Consider the following 21,785-nt stretch of genomic DNA (forward strand, 5'->3'; position numbering starts at 1 on the left):
TGGGAGCATGGGAGAGAGCGTGGACATGATCAAGCTTCCCGTTCAATCGCAAGGAATATTCCAGAGCTTCTAGTTTTCCTATCGGGGCTACTCCACAGATGGCTGGACAGGCTGTTGCTACTGTTCACTACCGAAGACGCTACTGACACACACTGCAGTGTATTCAGACCGCAGCCCCTTCAAGTTGTGCAGTGCCACCATCTTGCTTCCCATGGTTGTGCAAACCAAAACTTCCGGAGGAAGTCTACATAGCTTCTCGAGAAATGTCACGTGGGTATATAAGCCCAACTAAACAGAAGAGGTAAGGGTAAGGCAAGATGGCTAATGGTAACTTTTAGGATCTAATGCCAGACGGAAACAGTCCTTGCTCCACACGGGTGCTGGGAGAGGAGAGGAGCGAGGATGGCAGCAGGCGCTCAGGACATCGGGGCAGGACACAAGGAGGTCGTACAGAGCCCTTGGCATCGGAACAGCCCGAGACACAACATCCACCGACGTGGCGAGGCTCTGGAACATAGAAACCATGGGGCGCCTGGGTGGCACAGCGGTTAAGCGTCTGCCTTCGGCTCAGGGCGTGATCCCGGCGATCTGAGATCGAGCCCCACATCAGGCTCTTCTGCTATGAGCCTGCTTCTTCCTCTCCCACTCCCCCTGCTTGTGTTCCCTCTCTCGCTGGATTTTAAAAAAAAAAAAAAAAAGAAACCAGCCCCATCCCGGACACCCTGCCTGGTGCCCAGTTCAAGGGCTCAGGGAAATGGGCTGCAGGGGAACTTGGGGGAGTCTTCACACTGGCAAGGCCCTCAGCAGCGTCTGCACCCACACACCGAGAGGCGTTTTCTTTCCCTCCTGTGTTTGGGAAAGGCCGTGGTTTGCGCACAGGAGGCGGGAAGGAAGGTAAGTCTGCTAGAGGCACGCCCTTCGTTCACAGTTCCTGCTGCATCTGAACCCCGTGGAGAAGGAGATGCTTGTGTGTGATCGCCCTTCGGTTCACCCACTCGGTGCACGTCTGAGAAGTGGTGGGTGTACCGCATACGGACCAAATTCCAACACAAGTTGGAAGTCTCTTAACAGATGAAAATCGCATGCTGTGTAGATCACATGCCCGGTGCCGGGCAGCGCCTGGCACACAGCAGATGCTCCCTGAATGCTCACTGAATTCGCAAATCAACGGGTTATGCTAGCCGAGCCCTTCCACACAAATGATCTCATCTGATCCCAACGAGTCTGTGAAGTAGGTGTTATCTTTGTTTTCTAGAAGAGAAAACGGAAGCTCTGAAAGTTCGCGGACTGACGTGCTCAGGGTCACACAGCTCCTAGCTGCTGTGGCTGGGACGGTAGTTGAGATCTTTTGATTCTTCCCGCCGCTCAACAGCTGTTTGTAAAAGCTTCAGTCTGCACAATTCTGATGTAAAGAAACCCACTGAGCAGCCACTGGGTGAAGAAAAAACCATGCCTAATGCATATGCTGTAAGTCATTTCTGGGGTATTATTTTGGATTTTTCCAGAGTGGGGCTCTCCATCCTGTAAATGCATAAATCCCTAGTTTACGCTCATTTTGAAGATTGAGTAACTGAGCACATAAAGCGTACACAAATGGTTGCTAACCTCAAAAAGAAAAAGGAAAAAAAGCAGAATGAACAAAAAATAGACTTCTTCCCTTCTTTTGTCCTCTCAGAATCTACTTCTCTCCTATTCAGCTAACATAACATAATGTTTTATTTCTTTTTGCTGTCTGCTTCAAGGCTGAACTATTTGTTTTCCAAAATTGGGACCCTAATTTGTTGGGTTGACTGGATAAACGAATGAAGTAGAAATTGGTCTGTGGAGGAGTGAAAACCTACTCCCCCAAATCACAGATGCTGAAAACCGCAGATGGAGGAGTCGAGAGCTTTCTTCTATTGTAAACGTGGAGGCAGCGGAACCCCATGGGGCGGGAAGCTTGTCTCAGAAAGTGTCACCTCTCACACGCACCACAGCGAGTGGGCTCTGCCCCTGGGTGGTTATTCAGATCCCCATGCCTCTTCCACCTGCTTGGGGCCTCGGGGTCCCAAGTCAGCTCAAAACTTCACGTCCCCCGGCAGTGACCCCCAGGCCTCCCGCTGAAGACCGTGCTCTTGGTCCCTGTCCCCAACTGCTGTTGAACTTTGTGTGCCGGGTGTGCTTTGTCTCCTGATCTTTTTTTAGGTAAGAGTGAACAGAAGCCCAAGGATCAGGTGCTGGCTGCAGAACAAAGATGTTTACATTCCGTCAGGATCAAAGGTGAACGTCAGCCAAAAATAAGCACAGCACCTTGACCGTCAGAGTCTTCCAGACAAGAAAACAGAACATACTCTGACAGTTATATCAGCAGACACTGCTCAGGAGAATCTGTCTAAAGCAATGATATCTTAATTTGATCTACCCAGTCCTTATTTGGCTGGCAAAAGAGTCACTTCATGGACACAGGACACAGATCTCGGCAGCCTGACCTAAGATGGTATTTCTAAGAATTGCCGAGACTGCAACCTTGTCTGTGGTTAAACTTTATTCATTCAGCCTTCCCTAATTCAGAACTCTTTTTTGTTTTAAATTAATTTACCTAAAGTGCTGAGCAGAAACGATTGAATGTCAAATTTTAGAATAAAGAAGAAAATTTGCTTCGGATTGGAGCTGATCAAAGAGGGTCCAAGAAGATCTAAATACATCCATGCATGCATCAAATTTTGATGGAAGTGGCAATGTGTCCACCAGCAAGCAAACTGCAAATTCACAATGGTGTTTATTGGAGTGCACTATATTTAGCCAAGGCGAGTCTGATGGAGCTTGGCTTTGAGAGGGCCGTTTGATCCTTCCTTTCATCCCTGCGTGGTGGGGAGGACCTTGGCGAGTCCTGGCCTGGGAGAAATCACCACCGGCCTTCCACCGCACGCACCACTGCTCTTGTGACCAAACATAGCCCTGCTGCTTCAGGAAGGTTTGCATAAAAGGGATTGGTTTTCATTGGATTTTGCAAATGAACTCACTGTGAGAGCCTGGCAGAAAGGAAGAGAATAAGAAAGAAAAAAACATTCTTAGGCAGTTCTGGCCAGCTTCCAAATGCTTCAAGCTGACAGTGCAAGTGGTTTAATCTGCTTCTTGAGAGCTGAAGACATGCTTCACTTTCAAGGCCACAAACTTGGGACTTAATGAGTGATCGCCTGAAATTCTGAATTTTTTTCTGGTAAAAACAAAACAAAAACAAAACCAGAAAACAAGATATGATGCTTGAATGGTCCTGCATTAAAAAAATTTTTTTTAATTGTAGAAGTGGTGGTCCCCCTCTTTAAAAAAGAAAACATTTTTAAAAATTGTGAAAATGCATGACTTCTCTGAGAAAGAATCATTTTGCATCTGTTGTTACTATATGATTACATTTGAACTGTTTAAGGCAAAAAGATGTCCCTCTTTAAATGAAATGAATGGAGCTGGATCAAAAATAATTGTTATTTATTTGCCGACCATTTACCACGGGCAGGCACTAATCTTGGTTTTGTTACAAAGATAAGTAGCAGTGGAAATATTCACTGTTCGCAGGGGCTCATGATCTACTGGGGAAGCAAAAATTTATGGCTATGTAAAGATATACGTTCTAATTTTCATACAGTGCAATAAGCATTACATAAAAGGTATGGGCACGATATTGTGGAAACAAGGAAAGGTAGTAGGGAATTCAGCTAGGTGGGGCACCAATCTGTTTTGGCTTCATATGGATGTTAACATTGGAGCTGGGCTTTAAAGAGTTGCTCTCTAACAAGACTCAGGAGTCAGGTCAGGACCAGATGGGGACATATTGTATAGCACTTGCGAACAGTGAGGCCAGCTCTATTCAGATAAGGAGATGGGGCCAAAAACGGGATTACTCAGCTGCTACCACCTGTCCAAGCGCCATCAGATCTCACCTGAGCTGGAATGCTCGGCTGCTTGCTGGTCTTCTTGCTTCACTTCTCACGCTTCTGTAGAAGTCTTCTCTCCCCAAAGCCTCAAGACTCACCCCCTTATTCTCTGCATCGTGTATTTCTTTAACACATATTTATAGAACACCTGCTTCATTGCAGGCCCTCTGCTAGATGCTTGGAACATGTAAATCAACAAAACAGAGAGAAACCCTGCCCTCGTCAAGCTTATTTTCTAACAGTGGAGATAGTCACATGTGAAAGCGTAATCAATGAGTGTAAAGGAGTATGCTTTGTAATATATTAGAAGGTAGTAAGTACGATTTAAAATTCTGAGCAGTGAAAGGACATCAGAGTAGTGGTGTTGGGAGCAGGTTGGAATTTTAAATAGGGTGGCCAAGGTAGACCTCATGGAGAAATTGACCTTAAGCAGGAACTTAAAGAAGCCACAAGGAGGTCGCCATGTGGAATGACTGGGGAAGAGTGTTACAGGCAGAGGGAATAGTCAGTGTAAACAGCAAAAGCAGAATAGTACCTCCTGTTTTCCAAAACAGCAAAGAGGCCATTATGGCTGGACCAGTGAGCAAGGGGGAGGCAAATTAGATGAAGTCAGAAGTAAGGGGGGTGGTCATCTCATGTAGGGTCTTTTGAGTATTATAAGGAATCTGCCCTTAACTCTATGGGAAATGGATTTTGAGCAGGATAATGACATGCTCTGACTTATACTTCCAAGAGGAAACAATCTGGCTGCCTTGTTGGAGTTAGGCTATAGGGGAAAGGTTAAAACAGCACGAACGCTTGGTATCTGGCTTCAGTAATGGGGACAGAGAAGCTGGAGGCTGAGAGCAGTGGAGGAAGTGGGGAGAAGAGGAAGGGCTCTGGATATATTTGGAGGACAGAGCCAATAGGATTTGCTGATGGATTGGCCAAGGAGTGAGAGAATGGGAGGGTTCAAGTACAAAACCAAAGATTTTGGCCTCAGCACCTAGAAGGTTGGAGTTTCCATCAGCTGAAATGCGAACAGCTACAAGTAAAAGAGATTTGGGGATAAGATAAGGGATTCCATTTTGGACATATGAAATTTGAGGCGTCCATTAAACACCCCAGCAGAGACCTGAATTGGAGTTCATAAGAGAGGTTTGGATAGAGATATTCATTTGGGAATCATTGCTATGTGAATTATACTGAAAATACTGAATTTGCTGGGTTAAATCACAAAGTCAAAGTGTATATATGGGGAAGAAAAGAAGACTGTGTACTGAGAAAAAAGGAACAAACATGAAAGACAGAAGGAGCAATCAATGAGGTAGGAGGAGCTCCAAGCAACATAGTTCCCTGGAAGCCAAAAGAAGAAACTTATAATCAAGAAAGAAGGAATGGTCAACTGTGTCCAATGCTGCTAAAAAAAAGTAGAGGACGGACCTTTGTATTAAACAGTGTTAACCATTGTTCAATCCAAGGAGTCATCTGTAATTCTTACAAGCACAGTTCTGAGGGAGTGCTGAGTATAAAGCTTGATTGGGGTCAATCATTCCCAGTATCTGCTTCAGAACCATGTTTTCCAACGTATTTCTGTCTGCCCTGCATCTTAGCCTTCTCTTTACGTTGCTGTTTTCTCATTTCTGTTTTCATATCCGGTTTGGATTTGGTGCTTAGCCTCTTTTCCATGGTACAACTTCGAGTCCTGTAATAATGACTGTGTCCCAACCACAATGCCTCCAGATGCCCCAAATATAAATCCTTCCCAGCTCTCTCGAACCCAGACCCTTTCTACTCTGGCATTACCCTGATGGTCTATTGCTACTGAATTTGTCTTAGCTTTAGGTTCGAGCGGGGTAGACACAAGTGTCAAAGAGCTTACAACAGATAGGGTTGTTGGCAAAAGTTTCTCAGTGCACAGACCTTACCACGCTTCTTCTTCCCTGCAATTCAGTCTTTAACTTCTCCTGAGGCCTGGATGTAACCACTGGCTCTAGCTTTCTGTGAGGCTGGGAAGGCCTTCATGTCTTGAGCTGTTTTGAGTTGACCACAAGGCCTAGTTTCTCTTAGTGGCCATTGTGGCTTCTGGAGAGTTCTACTTCTCTCGTAGCTCTTCCTCTGAATTCCTTCAAAGCTACGTTGGAACTTTCTCTTTCAAAGATCATCTAAAGGTACAGGAGCTTTCACTCAACTATAGCTTTGGTTGCATATCTGAAAACTTTGTGGGCCTAGTTAAATCTCCATAGTAGGGTTAATTTAAAAAGCTACATAGAGTTTGCTTTCTTTAAAGGAGATTGGGCTGTGTTTCAATTTCATGGTTAAACATGATCTTGGTTTTCCTTTCTCCATGGAAATTGACAAATGAGGGGAGAAGACCTAGTGTAGGAGAGACCTACTGATGGTGACAAGTGTCTGTTATCTTGGTGTATCCCCTGTTCTCCATTTTATTGGCTTCACAGTAAGCAGGTTGAACCAAATGGCATACATATTCATTCTTCCTGCAGATCTCTACTCATCCTCCAACAGGGGGACCACGAGCCCATTCCTTTTCCCCTGAGACTATCAAAGAGGAAAGGTTGGGCTGAATCTTTGTTTCTAAATGAATATCTAATGTTAAAGATGATCTCTGCTTGCTTTTGGTATAAACCTTTGACGTATCTTGGGCCAGTAAGTTATGAAAACATCACGAGATGGTTCCAAACAGATTGAAACACGTTCCCAGGGTTCCTGGAGTCATGCCACCTGTGTGAGCAGCACCAACAACAGTGGGGGCCTCCCTGTACACTGGACAACACTTTAAGCCTTACCTCCTTTAACTCTCCCCCTGACCCTATTAGCTATTATGCCCACAGCTACAGAGTTGCCTGGTGTCTCATTAAGGGTGTTCTACATTCTCCACTCACCAGGCACAGGGGAGAACATTCTTACTCTCTCCATGGAGTCTTCAGTACGGTCCTCTTTGTGCCGGCAGCTGTCGGAGCTGAACTTTAAACAGTGCGGCTCTGCAAAGTGAGAACTGAGCAAGACACACCCATCCACAGCAAAAGGGTATCTGTGTGGTGTAGAAGTCCATTCTGAGAGGTGAAACACTTTGCTTAGAAGTCGTGAACTCCAGTCCTCCCCACCCCCACTCCCACTGCACATACACATACACACATATGCAAAGCGTTCACTTCAGCCATTTCAAATAGTTTACATTGTGCTGCGTGCAACAGTATCAGAAATGGGACATATTTTAAATTTCGTGGCTTTAAAAAAAACTCAAGTATTACTCCAAAAGTCAACCAGGTGAGCGAATCATTTCATAGAAGAAAGGCAACAAATAACAAATAGGAATTTGAAAAGGATGGGGCTCTGTCTGGGAATGAAAAATCTGCCAGTCTTTCTATATAATCAGATGGGTTGGTGGTGTGCAGACATAGGTTTCATGTGACTATTTGATTTGTCTAATTAAGGTTGTTGGTATTCATTAAACTTTTTGCATGGAAACAGTATCTAAGGTATAGAACTGGTTCCAAATGGGCTTGTTTGGAGCCTAGAATGGGAAGCAAAGCTTCAGGATAGAACTCAGAGGCCAAAAGGTATCTCTAATGCATGAAGTAGAGAGCATTCTTGAATTCAAGTGCATTTGAGTTATGCAAATTCAACCACTCTGTGGGGGTAGGAGGCTGGGAAATAAAATGTTAGCAAATGTTATTTTGCATTTTTATATATTGTATAAATGTGCACTTATATATTACACATTCTACATAATTACACAGATTCACATATTATATTATATTTATTATATTGTACTTATTATATTAGTTGTATACTCAAAACCCTAGATCAGACTTTACGAGCAACTTAAGGGATTTCCAAGGGTAATTTTGATCTTACTTGCTGTTTACCTTGAACACAGTCCTGGAAGCCCAACCAGCCGGTGACTCCTCTGTGAATTAAATGGGCCTTCAGAGGGCAAGAAGGCCCATGGGATGGATGTCTCCCAGGCCCAAGAACGAATCCAAACCTGATCATTACTACGGTGGGGTCTCTATCTGTCAGATCCTGGAATTCACCAGAATAGAGAAGAAAATGAGGTTCGAGTGATTCAGAACTATTTTTGATAGTCTGTTAGGTTTTATCCAGATCACATCCCAAAGTCAGTGAGAGAATGTTTCGTGAGCTGCTGCATTAAAAGTGTGTTGTGTTGAGTTAGAAATGGTTTTCTTGTCCGTAAGTTTGCTTCTCTAGCTGTTAAGGCATACAGAGAGGACAGTTCACCAGAGTTAGCCAAAAAAAAAAAAGTCCTCTGCACCTATTTCTATTCTTAGAGGCCGTGTGTGTGATAATTATACTGAGACCAACTCCAGTCTTATGGCAGGGGGTATATGTTTACAGGGACTAAAATAGTAGCACATTAAAGTCAGGCAGGTGTTGACTGGGGAATGCAAAACCATCTTCTCAGAGGGGCTCTGGAAGTTTTTATTTAAATGTTTTCAGCAAAATAAACTGTTACTAGGAAAACATGTTGTTATAAATATAAGAAGGGTCCACAGGCTTGAAATGTATCTGGCTGATTTCTCCTTCCTTGTAATTCCACTAAGCCTACATGCTCAGCAATGAAAGTCAGATCTCCTCGCACCCTTGATCACCCCTAGCTGCTGGCAGAAAATGGTTGGCTTTCTGAGCTTACAGCAGTCTTTCTTGATTGATTGATGACCCTTGACCTTTTAAAGATATGTATTCAGAGATCTCATTTGACCCAGGAGCCTCTTGCATGATATAATGGGCCAGTCTCCACACATCTTACATTTCTCCTTGTGAGAAAAAAACACACGTTGAAGTGGGAGTAAATAGCAAAAGAAGAAAACAATGTATTTGTCCAGAGAGGAATTACTGTGGGCACGGAGAGTTAAGAGTCACTTTGTGATGGTGATGGTCACCGAAGGACCAGAGATGGGGGGCTGGACCAGGGTTCAGAGGGATTGGAGAAAACTCCAATACAGGATGGTTTGCATAGAAGTACATATTTATTTCCAGGAGAATCATCAGATTGAAGTTGTCAGATTCTCAAAGGGTTTTGTGAATTACAAAAAGATTAGAACCATTGCCGTAGGAGATCAATTTAATCAGTCTTCAAAGATTCGTGAAGTTACAGAAGGTACAGGGAGGAAGGCTATCTCAGGAAGTGGGGAGAATGCGGCACAAGCAAAGAAACACACTGAGAGAGAAAAGCGCAAGGCATACTGGAAATGGTTTTAGACTTCTGTGATTGGAACAGGGGAGTAATATAGAACAGTGAAGAAACTGAACCTGGAAAATAGGTAAGAACTGAAATGAGGGGCAACCCTAAATGAAACTGAAGGAGATTGGATTTTCTCCTACAGAGCGTGGGGAATCACTGGTTCCAATTCAACTGAAAAAACATTGAGCACCTGATACATACAAAGCAATGTGTGGTGTCCTGGTTTTGGCGGTGGGGATGGGAGACACACACGTAAGGGAGAAGGATTAAAATTTGTTCACAGCATAACAGTAGTTAGCGATCATTAACATTTATTCCCGTGCTTACTATAAGTCGGTCCTTGTTCTAAGTGTTCTAAATGGATTACCCGATTTAATCCTCACACCCCTATCGAGGTGTACCCTACTGGGGTAAAAGGAAGTTACATCACTTGTCCTTAGTTACACAGCCAGGAGAAGTGGAGTCATTATTCAAACTCAGGCAGTGGTAACTCCACTGCCCAAGCTCTGGAACACTCTGAAGACGGTGCCAGAATATCCTGACCTACTGCTGTAGCCCGAGAGAGCCATGACCCCATGCCTCTCATCAATACCAGGTATCAACACTTCTAGAGACTCCCAGAGTTTATGGAGTGCTACGTGAAGTGGCAAAATGAATATTGCGTACTTCTATAAACAATCAACTTTATCTCAAGACTTGAAAAAACAATATGACAACAGATATGAGAATTTTATGCATGTAAAAATCGCATTAATTTTTAATGAGCATAGTGCATAAGATGCATCCAGAAAAGCGAGCGATCATAAGCATACGGCTTGCTATACTTTCACACAGCGGCTGCACCCATGCGACCAGCCCCCAGATGAAGAAATGGAGCTCTTCCAGAGCCCCCCTCTGCCCCTTCTCTGACACCATCCCCAGCGAGAGCGATCACTTAGTATGCTTTCTTCGTAGCTGGCTTCTGTCCTAACGTTGCATTTGTAGATGCACCTGTATTGTTGCACATATAAGTAGTTGGTGTAAGTGACATTAGTTTTTAGGATAAAACTTGTTGCCACAATGAAGTTATTTGCTTGTTTAGGGAATATTCCCCTATTTTTTTGAGAATGAAGTTGAGTCTCCTCTTCCATTTGGTCACTTTGATGACCAGGTTTGAGCACTACAGGAGAAAGCACTACATATGGCATCAGGAGAAAGGATTCTATTCTTTGTCCGCTACTCATAGCTGTGTGACCTTGTCACTTAAGCAAGTCACTTAAATTCTTTGAACCTCTTTCTTTCCCTACATTTATAAAATAAGGAAGCAGCAGGTGGGGAAAGGGGGCGGCAATGTCTAGGAGACCATTGAGAAAGGAAATGGGGAGGGCAGAGGGCAGTGACCATCTCTTGGTCTACCCCTGTATGAGTTGTCTTTGCTTCAGTTCTAAGCTGAATGGGCTTAACTTAAGGAAAGTTTATAGAGGAAATAATTTTTTTCTAAAATGAAATTCTTTTTTTCTATTTCAAAAGAAAAGCATATTTGTTGTAATCGTTCGAACAACACCAAGCCTCGTAAAGGAAAATTTGATAATAATTGTTCAATCTTGCCTTCCCAGTGCACAAAAACAATGTTAGTTCGGTGTTTATGCATCTATACATTTCCTGTTGCTACAACTATATGTTCCCTTAAAGAGTTCTATTATTGTTGTCTTTGAAATGGAATCATGCTAATACATTTTCGTCTGTAATTTTCTTTTTGTGGAAATTCTTTCAAGACCAGAACATATGTTCCTGTTCATTTAATGTCTGCAGAATTAATGTCTGCACAATGTGCCATAACGTGCATGCACTGTAATCGATCAACCATGCCTCTACTGATTGATATGTAGGTGATTTCCAACTTTTTGCTATCACATCATGTTGCAGTAAACATCCCTGCACATATATTATTAGACCCTAATATTCCCATTCTGTATGATAGATAGAAAACCACCAGAATGTTTTCTAAAAAGTTGCTTAATTTGCATCTCGAAACTTGAGTTTGGAGCAGATTGGAATGCGAGATTTGAAGGGAGGTAAGAAATGAGATCTTAAACAATTTTCATAATATTCCAAATAGTCATAGAAAATAGAAAGCTGAAAAATAAAACATTAAGTGTAGCTTTAAAGGCTCATGTTTGAAATCACTGAAGTCTGAAATCAGAAATGTGGGAAGGGAAAATATTTCCCAAAGGAACGCAAAGCAGAGAGGTGATTTTAGCCCCAAAAAGGCCATATGAAGAATTAAAAGACAAAAAATAAAATAAAATAAAAAATAAAAATTCCTGTCTAAAATCACAGAAATGTCATTCGTGTTATTCTGTAGACAGGAAGCTGAGTTGATTGGTTATTTAAAGTCTGTTTCAACACTAACCTGGAAAAACTTCCAGCAACTTTTAAAGCCTAATGACGCATCTTCCCTGACCTGCTGTCCAGGACCCTTAGCAACTCCACTCTCAGGGACCCTGCCTCCTGCAGGCTGGGATAACCGAGAGCCAAGAGACGAGTCTGCAGAGATGGACAGAGTTAGGCTATTCGAAATGGTCAGTATAACACAGAGAAAGATGTATTTGTCCTGTCAGGGTTTCACTTTGAGATGGGTCTGGAAAGGATAATTTTCCCTTATCCAGTAAGATCTGAAACACCAAAACTTCCACTACTCCCTCAAGAGAGAACCAGATGGAAGTTTCTGTCAGGCGCCGAGGGGAAACAGGGGTGGGAAAGAGAGGGCAATGTCTAGGAGACCACTGAGAGAGGAGAGGGGAGGGGAGAGACCAGAGAGAAGCAATTCCTTGACACCCCCCCCCCCGACTGGAGGGGGAAAGCAGGGAATCTTTTCGCACCGCCGCCGCCCTCTGTTGCAGGCTCGAGCGTCAAGTTTTATTTTTGGGGGTGAACCGTTGCTTCCTGTCCTTCCAAGTTTTAAGGGCATAGCTAAGGGGTTACGCGTACAGTGTGCAGGGCACGCTCCTACGGCAACGTGCTCTTCTTTGCACAAGTAGATAGTGCCACTTATTCAACCTCAGGGTACATGCTGTTTTTTTATTCACAGGGATAGTTTTACACTAATCCTGCCACTCCGTTTCCTTGGACTCCGTGGGGACCAGCTGGTCCCCTGTGCAGGCAGCTGGCGGAGGCTGTGGGACAGCTAATTGGCCAGCAGTGCCAAGAAGCCTGTGACCTCCACCTCACAGACTGAGTGCTCAATCATCGACTGAGCGAGGTGGGCTTGAGTCACTCAGAACTGGGCAGTCAGGGCGCTAGCAGGACTCGCTGTGAAAAATCAGACAGCTACACATCTTCGCGACCCTCAATTTTTTATCCATAAAACGGGAATAATCATTGCTCTCTCGTGGTGGTTTTGAGAGGCTTAAACAAGCCAAAGCACATATTTACCCTAGTAACTGCATAAATAAACACTTTTTGGCACCCCTGGCTAAATAAATAAATAAAAATAAAAAATAACGCGATGCCTTTCCTTCAGATGTAGTTCTCAGGCGCGCCCACCAGGGCCAGGAAACGGAAACAGCTGGCCACACTCCTGCGTTAAGCAGTGACCAACAGAAACTCCTCCTTCACCTCAGTGCGTGTGAATAGGTGTGCAGGCGTTTATGGGAAGTCACAAAATCTCTCTCTCGTATTGCACCCCAGAGAATCTTGAGAATGTCTGTGTTTAGTAAATCTTTTCTCTGACTTCTGATTTGAGTCCAAGTTGAAACCTACCTCTCTGTTTCTCGGCTACTAGTCTATATCAGCTAAAGTGCTCTTCCTTTTGAAAGATGTATGTGTCTGTTATATGAGGCCACTGTCATGGAACTGAAGTATAACCACATCCTTTTTCCAACTGGTGGATAGCCTGGCCTTCATTCTCAATTTCTTTAATCATGTTAAAGTTTCTCATACTATGATACATTTCACAAGACTTTCAGGGAATGCTAAGAACTTTCTCTGCAGAGATAAAAATAATGACACTGAGTCATTTCCTTTGTTGCTCTTTCAAATCCCATATAAAGTTATCTACCAAGTATACCTTGCCTGGTCTAGCAAGGATGCTTGCTTAACATGGGTTTATGCTGGTGACATTAGTCACTATTAATTGCTCAAGTGGTGAGATCAGGTAGGCAATCACTGAGTTCATCTGTAAAAAAAAAAATGACTATAGTCATATTAAGGAATATAAGCCTCGATGACTACCAAATGAGTATCTCGTAGTAACATATACTGAAGGAGAACTCTGAAAATGCAGGGGGCAGGCAGTTTGTGGTTCTTAATTGCGCTGAGTTTGCCTTGCAATTGGTTATTGTTTTCCATTTATGAGTTTCTTCTTCTTCTCCTTTTTTTCAATCTTTTAATAGAGTCTCTCCTATTCTGAATTCTCTGCTTGTCTGAATTTTAAATAGAACTCGTGGTTTGAATGAAACCTTACTTTTTGGAAATTGACTTTATTTGAAAAAGATTTTCTTACAAGTTTTTCCGACATGGCATTCATTTAGTTAGAAAAAAGAAAAAGAGCTGCGCAGAGAATTTGGAGGTAAGTACCTCTTTTAGGATAACTCTCTTTTTTTGGTCTCTTGGGGAGCTTTGGCTAGGGCTGTGCTCTCTGGAGGAAGCAAGACTCTGGAAGCAGGTTTTCTTAACTTCAGGCATTAAGCAATTATACTTTAACCTACACCCAGGGCATCTGACCTTCCAATTTTGTACTTTGCCAACTTCGAGGAGAAACTGCTGAAATACATCGAGTTATCATGACAGACAGGGCCATATGGGAAGTGCTGGAAAATTCCTCCTTAGACCATAATTGCCTTGATGGGCAGAAATTCTGCCTTTTATTCCTCTTTGGAGTGTGTATGGCCCACAGTGCTTGAGGCAGTGTTCAGGATTTATTGTCCAAGGCCTCAAAGCAAGATTAAAATTGGGCATTGAGATTACTCTGCTTGCCTGAAGCAACCAATGATATTTTATGTCGTTTATTTGTAGGGTCCTGTTCCTTAATCCCTGGGTATCTAATATATACATAGGTTGATATTAAACCAACGAACCCAGAAACAGTTACAGGATTGTTTGCGGTCGTGTGGATGGAATTGTCTAATGGATGCACCGCTCCCTTCTCCCTGTGCGTTTGCTGCCATGGAGAGCATTTGAGCAGAGAAGCTAGCGAGCCTCTGCAGCACCAGGGTTCAGGTTCAAGCTCTGGAGCCAGACTGCCTGGGCTGCAGTCCTGATCCATAATTTCTTAGCGTCTCTGTGCCTCGGCTTTCCTACCTATAAAAATTGCACCTCACTCATCAGGTTGTTGTGAGGATTACGTAAATTAATACATACACATTTAAAAGTGTTTCACACACAGGAAGCGCTATCTAACTCTTAGTGGTGATTATCACTTCTAAATATTTATTATCATTAAAAAGCTAGGATTTTGTGCCATCAAGTCTGGTTCCCCATAATCGAAAAAGTTGGTTGCAAATTTAGCAAATCCCCTCTTTTCTTCTTGTTCTTTCATTCCCTTCCTCTTACTCTATCTCTTTCTGTTTCCTTTTCTCTTTTCTTCTCCACCTCACGCTCTGGCCCATATCCACACTATGATACTTGATATTTCCAGTCTTTCCTTATGTCATGTTTTTAATGGCAATGATGTGGGCAGAAGCAAATTGTCATGGGGAGAATGGCAGGGCTGTCGTCTCCATATCTCAAGTATGGGAAGGTAAATGCTTCAGTTGTTAGGGGCTCCCACTCCATACCTACCCCCACGCCTATCCAGAGGAAGGAACATTTTTCTGTGCGGGGGTGGCAGTCATGTTGGAAGGGGATGGGTGATGATGTTATTTTTGTTCCCCACAAATGTGGATGTTTAAAATAGTGCTTTATTCAATCGGCATAAGTGACACATAGACTATGTATAGTGGTGAAATGGGGCCTGGCAGGTGATAAGGGCCAGATCTCACCAAAACCAAGAGTCGTGGTTCTCCATGGATAGCACCCAAGGATCTGTTCTGAGGGTGGCCAGCACAGAACCCTCATCATGGGGTGCCAGGCAAATTCCCTTGCACAACTACTGAATTATGTGAAATGGATGCACCTCAGAGCCAGTGAACTGGGATTTTGGCTTCATGTCCGTGGGGCATGCCAGCGGGTCACATTTCCTCTCTGAATCTCCCTCCAAGCTGCACTGTACTCATGAAGGGTAAGTGTATTCGTTGTTCTTTTGTGCCTTTTGACTCCACGCCCTGCAGGTCTGGAATTCCGCCAGCGAAACCGAATCATGAGGCTGCAGCTCAGACTATATTTAATTGAGGATTTATTGTTTTGCCACAGTTTAGAAGTTTAAGGAACTTGTTTTGAGATCGATTGGATACTGCAGGGTTTTGAAGTAGTGTTCATTTTTGACCCCATGTGCTCCTTTTTAGTGACTGTATGTAAAAGTTTATTTAAAGTGTTAAGGTCTTAAGTCTTTGAAAAGTGCCCTTTTATACTTCAAGTCAACGTGGTAAGGATTCTAAAAGGGCTTCTATTTTGAAACAAACAGATATGTTTCTTAGAGTGTAACTTTGGAGAAAGAGGGATGGAATATTTTATTCCTATGAAAAGTTTTATTACCAGAACTCATCTGATTTGAGATGAAAGAAAAAGAAAATGCATAGATTCTGAGGCAAGCAGAAAGCCTACCATGTATCTAGGAGAGATTTTGAAATCTTTCTGGATCGCCCTGAATTCGTTTGAAACGCAATGCAGAATTTGGATTTAATGTAAGAACAAGGGGAAGAACCCATTTAATCAGCCTTGGGAGTGAAAGATGGCAGTGAGTAGAGAATCCTTCCCTACCTGCGAGACGTCTCTATGCTAGCTTACCCAGAGCGTGTGGCTGATTCGAGTGAGAACCCACATGCCTCCCTCTGCCCTCAACCTCCTCTTGTCATCTCAGAGCCTCTTCTCTCTGCCCTCAAGTGTGGTTTCAGTATGACTAGGGAATAGACACTAAAAATATTTCTGGAATGACGTGACCCACTCTCGCCCCATTCAGGAAAGGGACAAGGCTTCACGAGAAACAGCACATGCTTTCCTTTCATTTCTGGAAGTCCCTGGGTCGACCTACAGATGCTGCTCCTTCCGTGGCCGATGGCATTCCGACTCCTCGCCGCCGACGGTGCCAGGCAAACAACTGGACCCCACAGCTCAGCCACGGGAAGCCGGCCACAGTCTCGGCCGGAGCAGCAGCCCCCGGGCCCCAGACCACCCCTGCCGCCCCTTCCGGGAGCCTTCCCACCTCCCTCGGGCTTGTCGCGGCCCCGCCACAGGGGCTGAAGGACTGGGACGTGGTGGCCGCAACGGCCGTGGTGCCTACGGCCTTGGGCCCGCTCCAGGCACGTGGGGCCCTGCTTCGTGCCACTCTGCAGCCCCTGCAGGGCCAGGGAGGAACCCGGGCCAGCCCCGGCGCCGCTCACCGCTGTCTCCTCCTGTCGCTGCAGCTTAGGCCGGGGCTCGGCGTGGAAGCCGCCACTCCTGAGCCCGGGCCGCAGGCCAGCCCGAGGGAGGTAGGCGGCCGGGCGAGCGGAGCGCCGGAGAGCCCGCAGCCCAAGCAGCAGCTGCGGCCGCGGCCCAGGCCGCCGGCCTCCTCCCAGCGAGAAGCGAAATACGTGGAGATGTGTGCTTCCGCCGCCGCCCAGGGGGAGAGGCCCCGCGCCCCGCCACTCGCTCTGGAGCAGCGCCCGGGGCCGCGGAGGGCCCCCCGCAGCCTCGAAGAGGAAGCCCGAGAGAAGCCCAGCGGCCAGGGGAGCAAGGCTCCCACCCCCCCGAAGACTCTTGCTTCCTCGGAACTCTCCAGATCCCAGCTCGCCCGCCCCGAGGAGGGCAGCGACTGCTCCTCCCCCTCCTCCTGCTCCTCGTCGCCAGGGGCCCGAGCAGAAGCAGGCGGCCTTTCCAAGATGGAGGACACCGCCACATCAGCGGGGGCTCTGGCCACCTCGTCCTCGTCTCTAGGCTTTGAGAGTGACAGCGGTGAGAGTGCTGTGCGCTGCCCGCCCAGGGGAGGAGGAGGGGGAGGAGGGGCAGGAAGAGGGGGAGGAGGGGGAGATGGAACGGAGTGCAGGGACATTATTGCCAAGGCTCGGGGCAGCAGGGACCCCCCCCAAAATGAGGAGGCTCACTACATCACCACCCACGAGATCCAGCTGAGCGAGGTGGAGCAGGACATGGATTTTGATGTGGGACTGGCCTCCCGCTGGGATTTCGAGGACAACAACGTGATCTACTCATTCGTGGACTACGCTTCCTTTGGTGGCAGCGACGAGACCCCGGGGGACGTCACCACCCCGACCGAAGAGGACGACGACAACAGCTGCTACCTCAGCACCACTCCCAGCACCCAAGCCACCCGGACTCCGAGCCCCACCAGCAGTGACCCGGCCCGCCCCAGCGCAGACGGCAGCGGTCGCCACACCAGCAGCACGGAAGTGGGCAGCGGCCCCTCGGACAGCGACCCCACTCCCCCACCCACTGGGCCTGGCACTGCCACCCTGAGTGAGCCCTTGCCGGAGCCCCCGGAGGCAGCTTCAGGGGCAGCAGCCGCTGCCGCAAGCAGCTGTGGGAGTGCAGCAAGCCAGATCCTCCTATCAATCAAACCGACTTCCCGGGCTATAAATGAGCCTAGCAACGTGCGTGCAAAGCAAAACATTATTTATGCTGCCAAGCATGAAGGCGACATGAGCCTCCGCGTCTCTACAGCTGCTGAACACAATTCAAGTTCACTGAAGCAAGACCCGGCTGCAGCCGTGGCTCAGGACCATGCAAAGAAATTCATCGCCGTCCCTGCTCGCCTGCAAACCCGCTGCGGGGCCATCCGGGCGAAGGAGCTGGTGGACTACTCCAGCGGGGCCTCCAGTGCCGTGAGTGAACTGGACGATGCGGACAAGGAGGTGCGCAACCTGACCTCCCGGGCCTTCCGGAGCCTCGCCTACCCCTACTTTGAGGCCCTGAACATCAGCTCCCGGGAGTCCTCCACCCTCTCCGAAGTCGGCTTTGGGCGGTGGTCGACCTTCCTGGATTTAAAATGTGGAGGCGTCGGAGCCAGGGTGGAGCAGAGCCTCCTCAGGGGCAGTGCGGCCTCGGTGGCCGCAGGTCTGAGGAAGGGCGGTGGGGCCAGGACGACGGCCGACCAGCTCTACATCCAGTCCAAGAAGTCCCAGACCAAAGCCCTGGAGTTCGTGGTCAGCAAAGTCGAGGGGGAAATCAAACATGTGGAGACGCCTCTGTGTTTCCAGAAGCAGGTCCAGACGGGCTCCCGCGTGGTCACCCTTCTCGAGCCCCTGAACTTTCGAAGCGAGAGCAAAGCCAGCTCAGCCACTGGGCCCTGCAGAACGGCCAGAGGCTCGGGCAAGGGCCCCGGGTCCGTGTGCACAGACGATGGCTCCGAGGCCTCTGAGAGCAGCAAGCCTGCGTCCCTCGCCGACGGCCCCCAGAAGAAGTCCAGGTTTGCTTCCAGTCTGCTCAAAAATGTCATCTCCAAGAAGATGCAGCGGGAACATGAGTTCAAGATGGAGAGGGGAGAAGTGACAGACACATCCCACCATAACCTCTGCAGCACCTCCAAGGAGACCGAGGGCCCGGCCCGAGCGGAGAAGCAGCGCGAGAGGGGTCTGCAGAGGCAGACTTCTCGCCACTCAGAGGCCGGCTCCGAGTACACGGTGGTCAGCGTGTCCGACGCCGCTGCGGAGGGCTCTGCGGCCGAGTCGAAGTCGCCGATTTTCAAAGCCAGTGCTCCTCGGGAGAGCAATGCAGTCTCGGGCCGACACTTCTCGGGCGGACACACCGAAGAAGTCTGTGAAATTAAAAAGAGCGCATCGGAGACCGTCAAAGGCATCTTCCTCCGTAGTCAGAACAGTGCATTCCGCTCCTGGAAGGAAAAGGAGGCCGAGAAGCGGGAAGAAAAGGCCCCCATTGGGAAGCTGAAGATTCCCAAAGGGGGCGACTGGAGGGCTGATCTTGGAGAGATCTCTGCCAGCAAGTCCACCATCATGTCGCGCCTCTTTGTCCCCAACATCCAGCAGACCCCCAAGGACAAGCAGCCGGGGAAGCAGGCTACCAAGTACCCTGCTGCCCAAGCCACCTCCACGGCAGTGATCCGACCCAAGGCTCCCGAAATCAAGATCCGGCTGGGGAGTGTGCAACAGCCAAGCTCGGACTTCAACATTGCCAAATTGCTTACGCCCAAATTGGCCAGTGGCAGCGCCTCTAACCTCTTCAAGACCGTTGAGGACAACAGCAGGGCGCAGCAGAAGCTCTTCCAGGGAGACAACCTGGACAAAGTGCCCCAGTTCCAGGTGAGAGACGTCAGAGACAAGTCCAAGGCCCAAGGTCCCCTCCACCAGGTGAGAGATGTCAGGAAACTAATCAAAGGGTCAGGGGACAGCAGTGACAAGGGCAGCGTTACCCCAGAGCAGGGGCTGACCGGGCCCAAACCCAGGCAGCTGGCCGCTGCAGGGGGCGGATCCAGATCCCTTTCCCCCATAGTGATTACGTGCCAGGCGGTGGTGAACCAGAGGGAAGAGAGCATGGACCGGGAGCCGAGGGAGAACGTAGGCAAAGGTGGCAGCGGCAGGTTCTTGAATTCGTCCTCACCAGAAGGGACAGTCTTGGTTCATAGGGCATCTGGCAGGCTGCCTGTGGCCACCATTGCCCCCAATAAGCCTGAGCAGGGCTCCTACCTGCCGGTGCTCAAGATCGTCTCCAAGGCTTCTGCTCAGAAGACCCCGGAGAAGGCCAAGGAGGAGGAGGTCAAGGAGGAAGGGAAAGGCCCAAAGCCGTCTCGGAATGCCCTGGAGAAGCTGACGGCCGCCGTGAGGTCCATGGAAGAGCTGTACAGCTTCAATAGGAACGAGTGGAAGCGCAAAAGTGACCCTTTGCCCATGATGATGGACAGCCATGTCCTGTCGCTCATTGCCAGTGAGGAGAGGGAAGGGGCTGCGGGTGCTGAGGGGGACCCGGACAAGCTGGCCAAACGACTGAGTGAGCTGGAGGAGCGGGGCACCGGCAACAAAGGCGGCGTGGTGCTACGTGGGGGCCCCGTGGAGCGTCTGCAGCGGCGAAACTCCAACCCCAGCGCTGAGAGTGTGTCCGCCAGGGCAGCCGCCTTTGAGAACCTGGCCAGGGAGAGGCCACGATCCCTCTATATTCCCCCAGTCCACAAGGATGTGGAGAGAACCCAGCCCCTGCAGCCCCTCCCACCACTCCCCAGCAACCGAAACGTGTTCATGGTGAGTGCCAGCAGCACCCAGAAAACAGGGGGTGTCGCTGGCAAGTTCCCCCAAGGGCCTTCTCCAGAGAGTCCTTCCGCAGCAAAAGGCATCAAATCCCAGGGACTCCGGTCCCTCAAGATCTCTCCGGCCACACGGGCACCTCCTGATGAGGTGACCAATAGGAAAAATGGCAGCAATTTGGAAAAGAACAATAGTGACTGTGAGAATTACCTGTCCATCCCCCTTAAAGGAAGCTCTACAGCCAGAGAGCTTCCAGGCAGACCGGGGGCTGGGAGGGAGGGGCCCCCAGCCTCCTCAGCAGCCACTCTCTGCAGCTTGCCCCCCCTGAGTGCCCGCAGCCAGGTCCCTAGTAGTCCCAAAGGCTCTCAGGTCAGTGGAACCAGCCGGCCAGCTTGGCGTACCAAACCCGAGAACCCCAGGGGGACAGTGGCTGCCCCCACAGGGCCACAGAGCCCTGAGCATCTCCCCACTGCCATCTACCACCAGCAGCCGCTGCCCTTCACTCTGCAGGGAGCCCAGGCCCAGGTCCTCTGCTTCTCCCCACCCAGCATGCCTGCCCCAGCACCTGCAGGCCCAGCTTCAGTCCCCGCAGACCCCTTCCAGCAGCCACAGCCCCAGCAGACCCAGCGCAAGATGCTCCTGGATGTGACGACCGGCCAGTACTATCTGGTGGACACACCAGTACAGCCCATGACCCGAAGACTGTTTGACCCTGAGACGGGGCAGTATGTGGATGTGCCCATGACCTCCCAGCAGCAGGCTGTGGCTCCCATGTCCCTCCCTGTGCCTCCCTTGGCCCTGAGTCCTGGGGCCTATGGACCCACCTACATGATCTACCCTGGGTTTCTGCCCACGGTGCTGCCCACCAGTGCCCTGCAGCCCACGCCAATTGCTCACACTCCAGCGGGTAGCGAGCTCTCCTCCATGGCAACAGAGCCCCCCAGCAAAGAGGCAGCTGCGACATTCACCGAGGCCCCGTACTTCATGGCCTCTGGTCAGTCTTCTGCTTCCTCTTCCTCCTCGGCCCCAGCAGCCACATCCCAGCTCGTGGGGGCCAAAGGCTTCGCCCAGCTGCACGGCAAGCCTGTCATCAGCATCACTTCGCAACCCCTGGGGCCGAGGATCATTGCCCCCCCTTCCTTTGATGGCACCACCATGAGCTTTGTGGTGGAACACAGATGAAGAGCGGTCACCAGAAAGCAGAAGGGAGCAGCTGCTGGTGAGTGAGTGTTACTTTGGTAATCAGTTTTCAGGGCTTAGGAGCAATCCTATTGCTTTGTGTCTGAAGTGGCAGAGGAGGCTGTCTGTACAAAGGGGCATTTGGGGAGAACAGAACAAAACCCCAACCAAATGATGAAGGAGCTAATTTTCTTGCCAAGTTTCCTCCTCCTCCCACTCCTC

General features: G+C 48.4%; 1 protein-coding gene across 1 annotated transcript; it reads left to right on the top strand.

The window, feature by feature from the left end:
* The first annotated feature begins 16,184 nt into the window (after nt 1-16,184).
* On the top strand, nt 16,185-21,566 carry CUNH4orf54 (chromosome unknown C4orf54 homolog). The gene has a single exon (XM_040625163.1). The coding sequence runs from the start codon at nt 16,185-16,187 to the stop codon at nt 21,564-21,566; it is 5,382 nt and encodes a 1,793-aa protein (XP_040481097.1).
* Nucleotides 21,567-21,785: the final 219 nt, after the last annotated feature.

The sequence above is a fragment of the Ursus maritimus genome, unplaced genomic scaffold, assembly GCF_017311325.1.
Source record: "Ursus maritimus isolate PB19 unplaced genomic scaffold, ASM1731132v1 scaffold_8, whole genome shotgun sequence".
NCBI lineage: Eukaryota > Metazoa > Chordata > Mammalia > Carnivora > Ursidae > Ursus > Ursus maritimus.

What these genes read in the sequence shown, in the direction of transcription:
- CUNH4orf54 (XM_040625163.1), top strand. Translation starts at nt 16,185, where the DNA reads ATGCTTTCCTTTCATTTCTGGAAGTCCCTGGGTCGACCTACAGATGCT.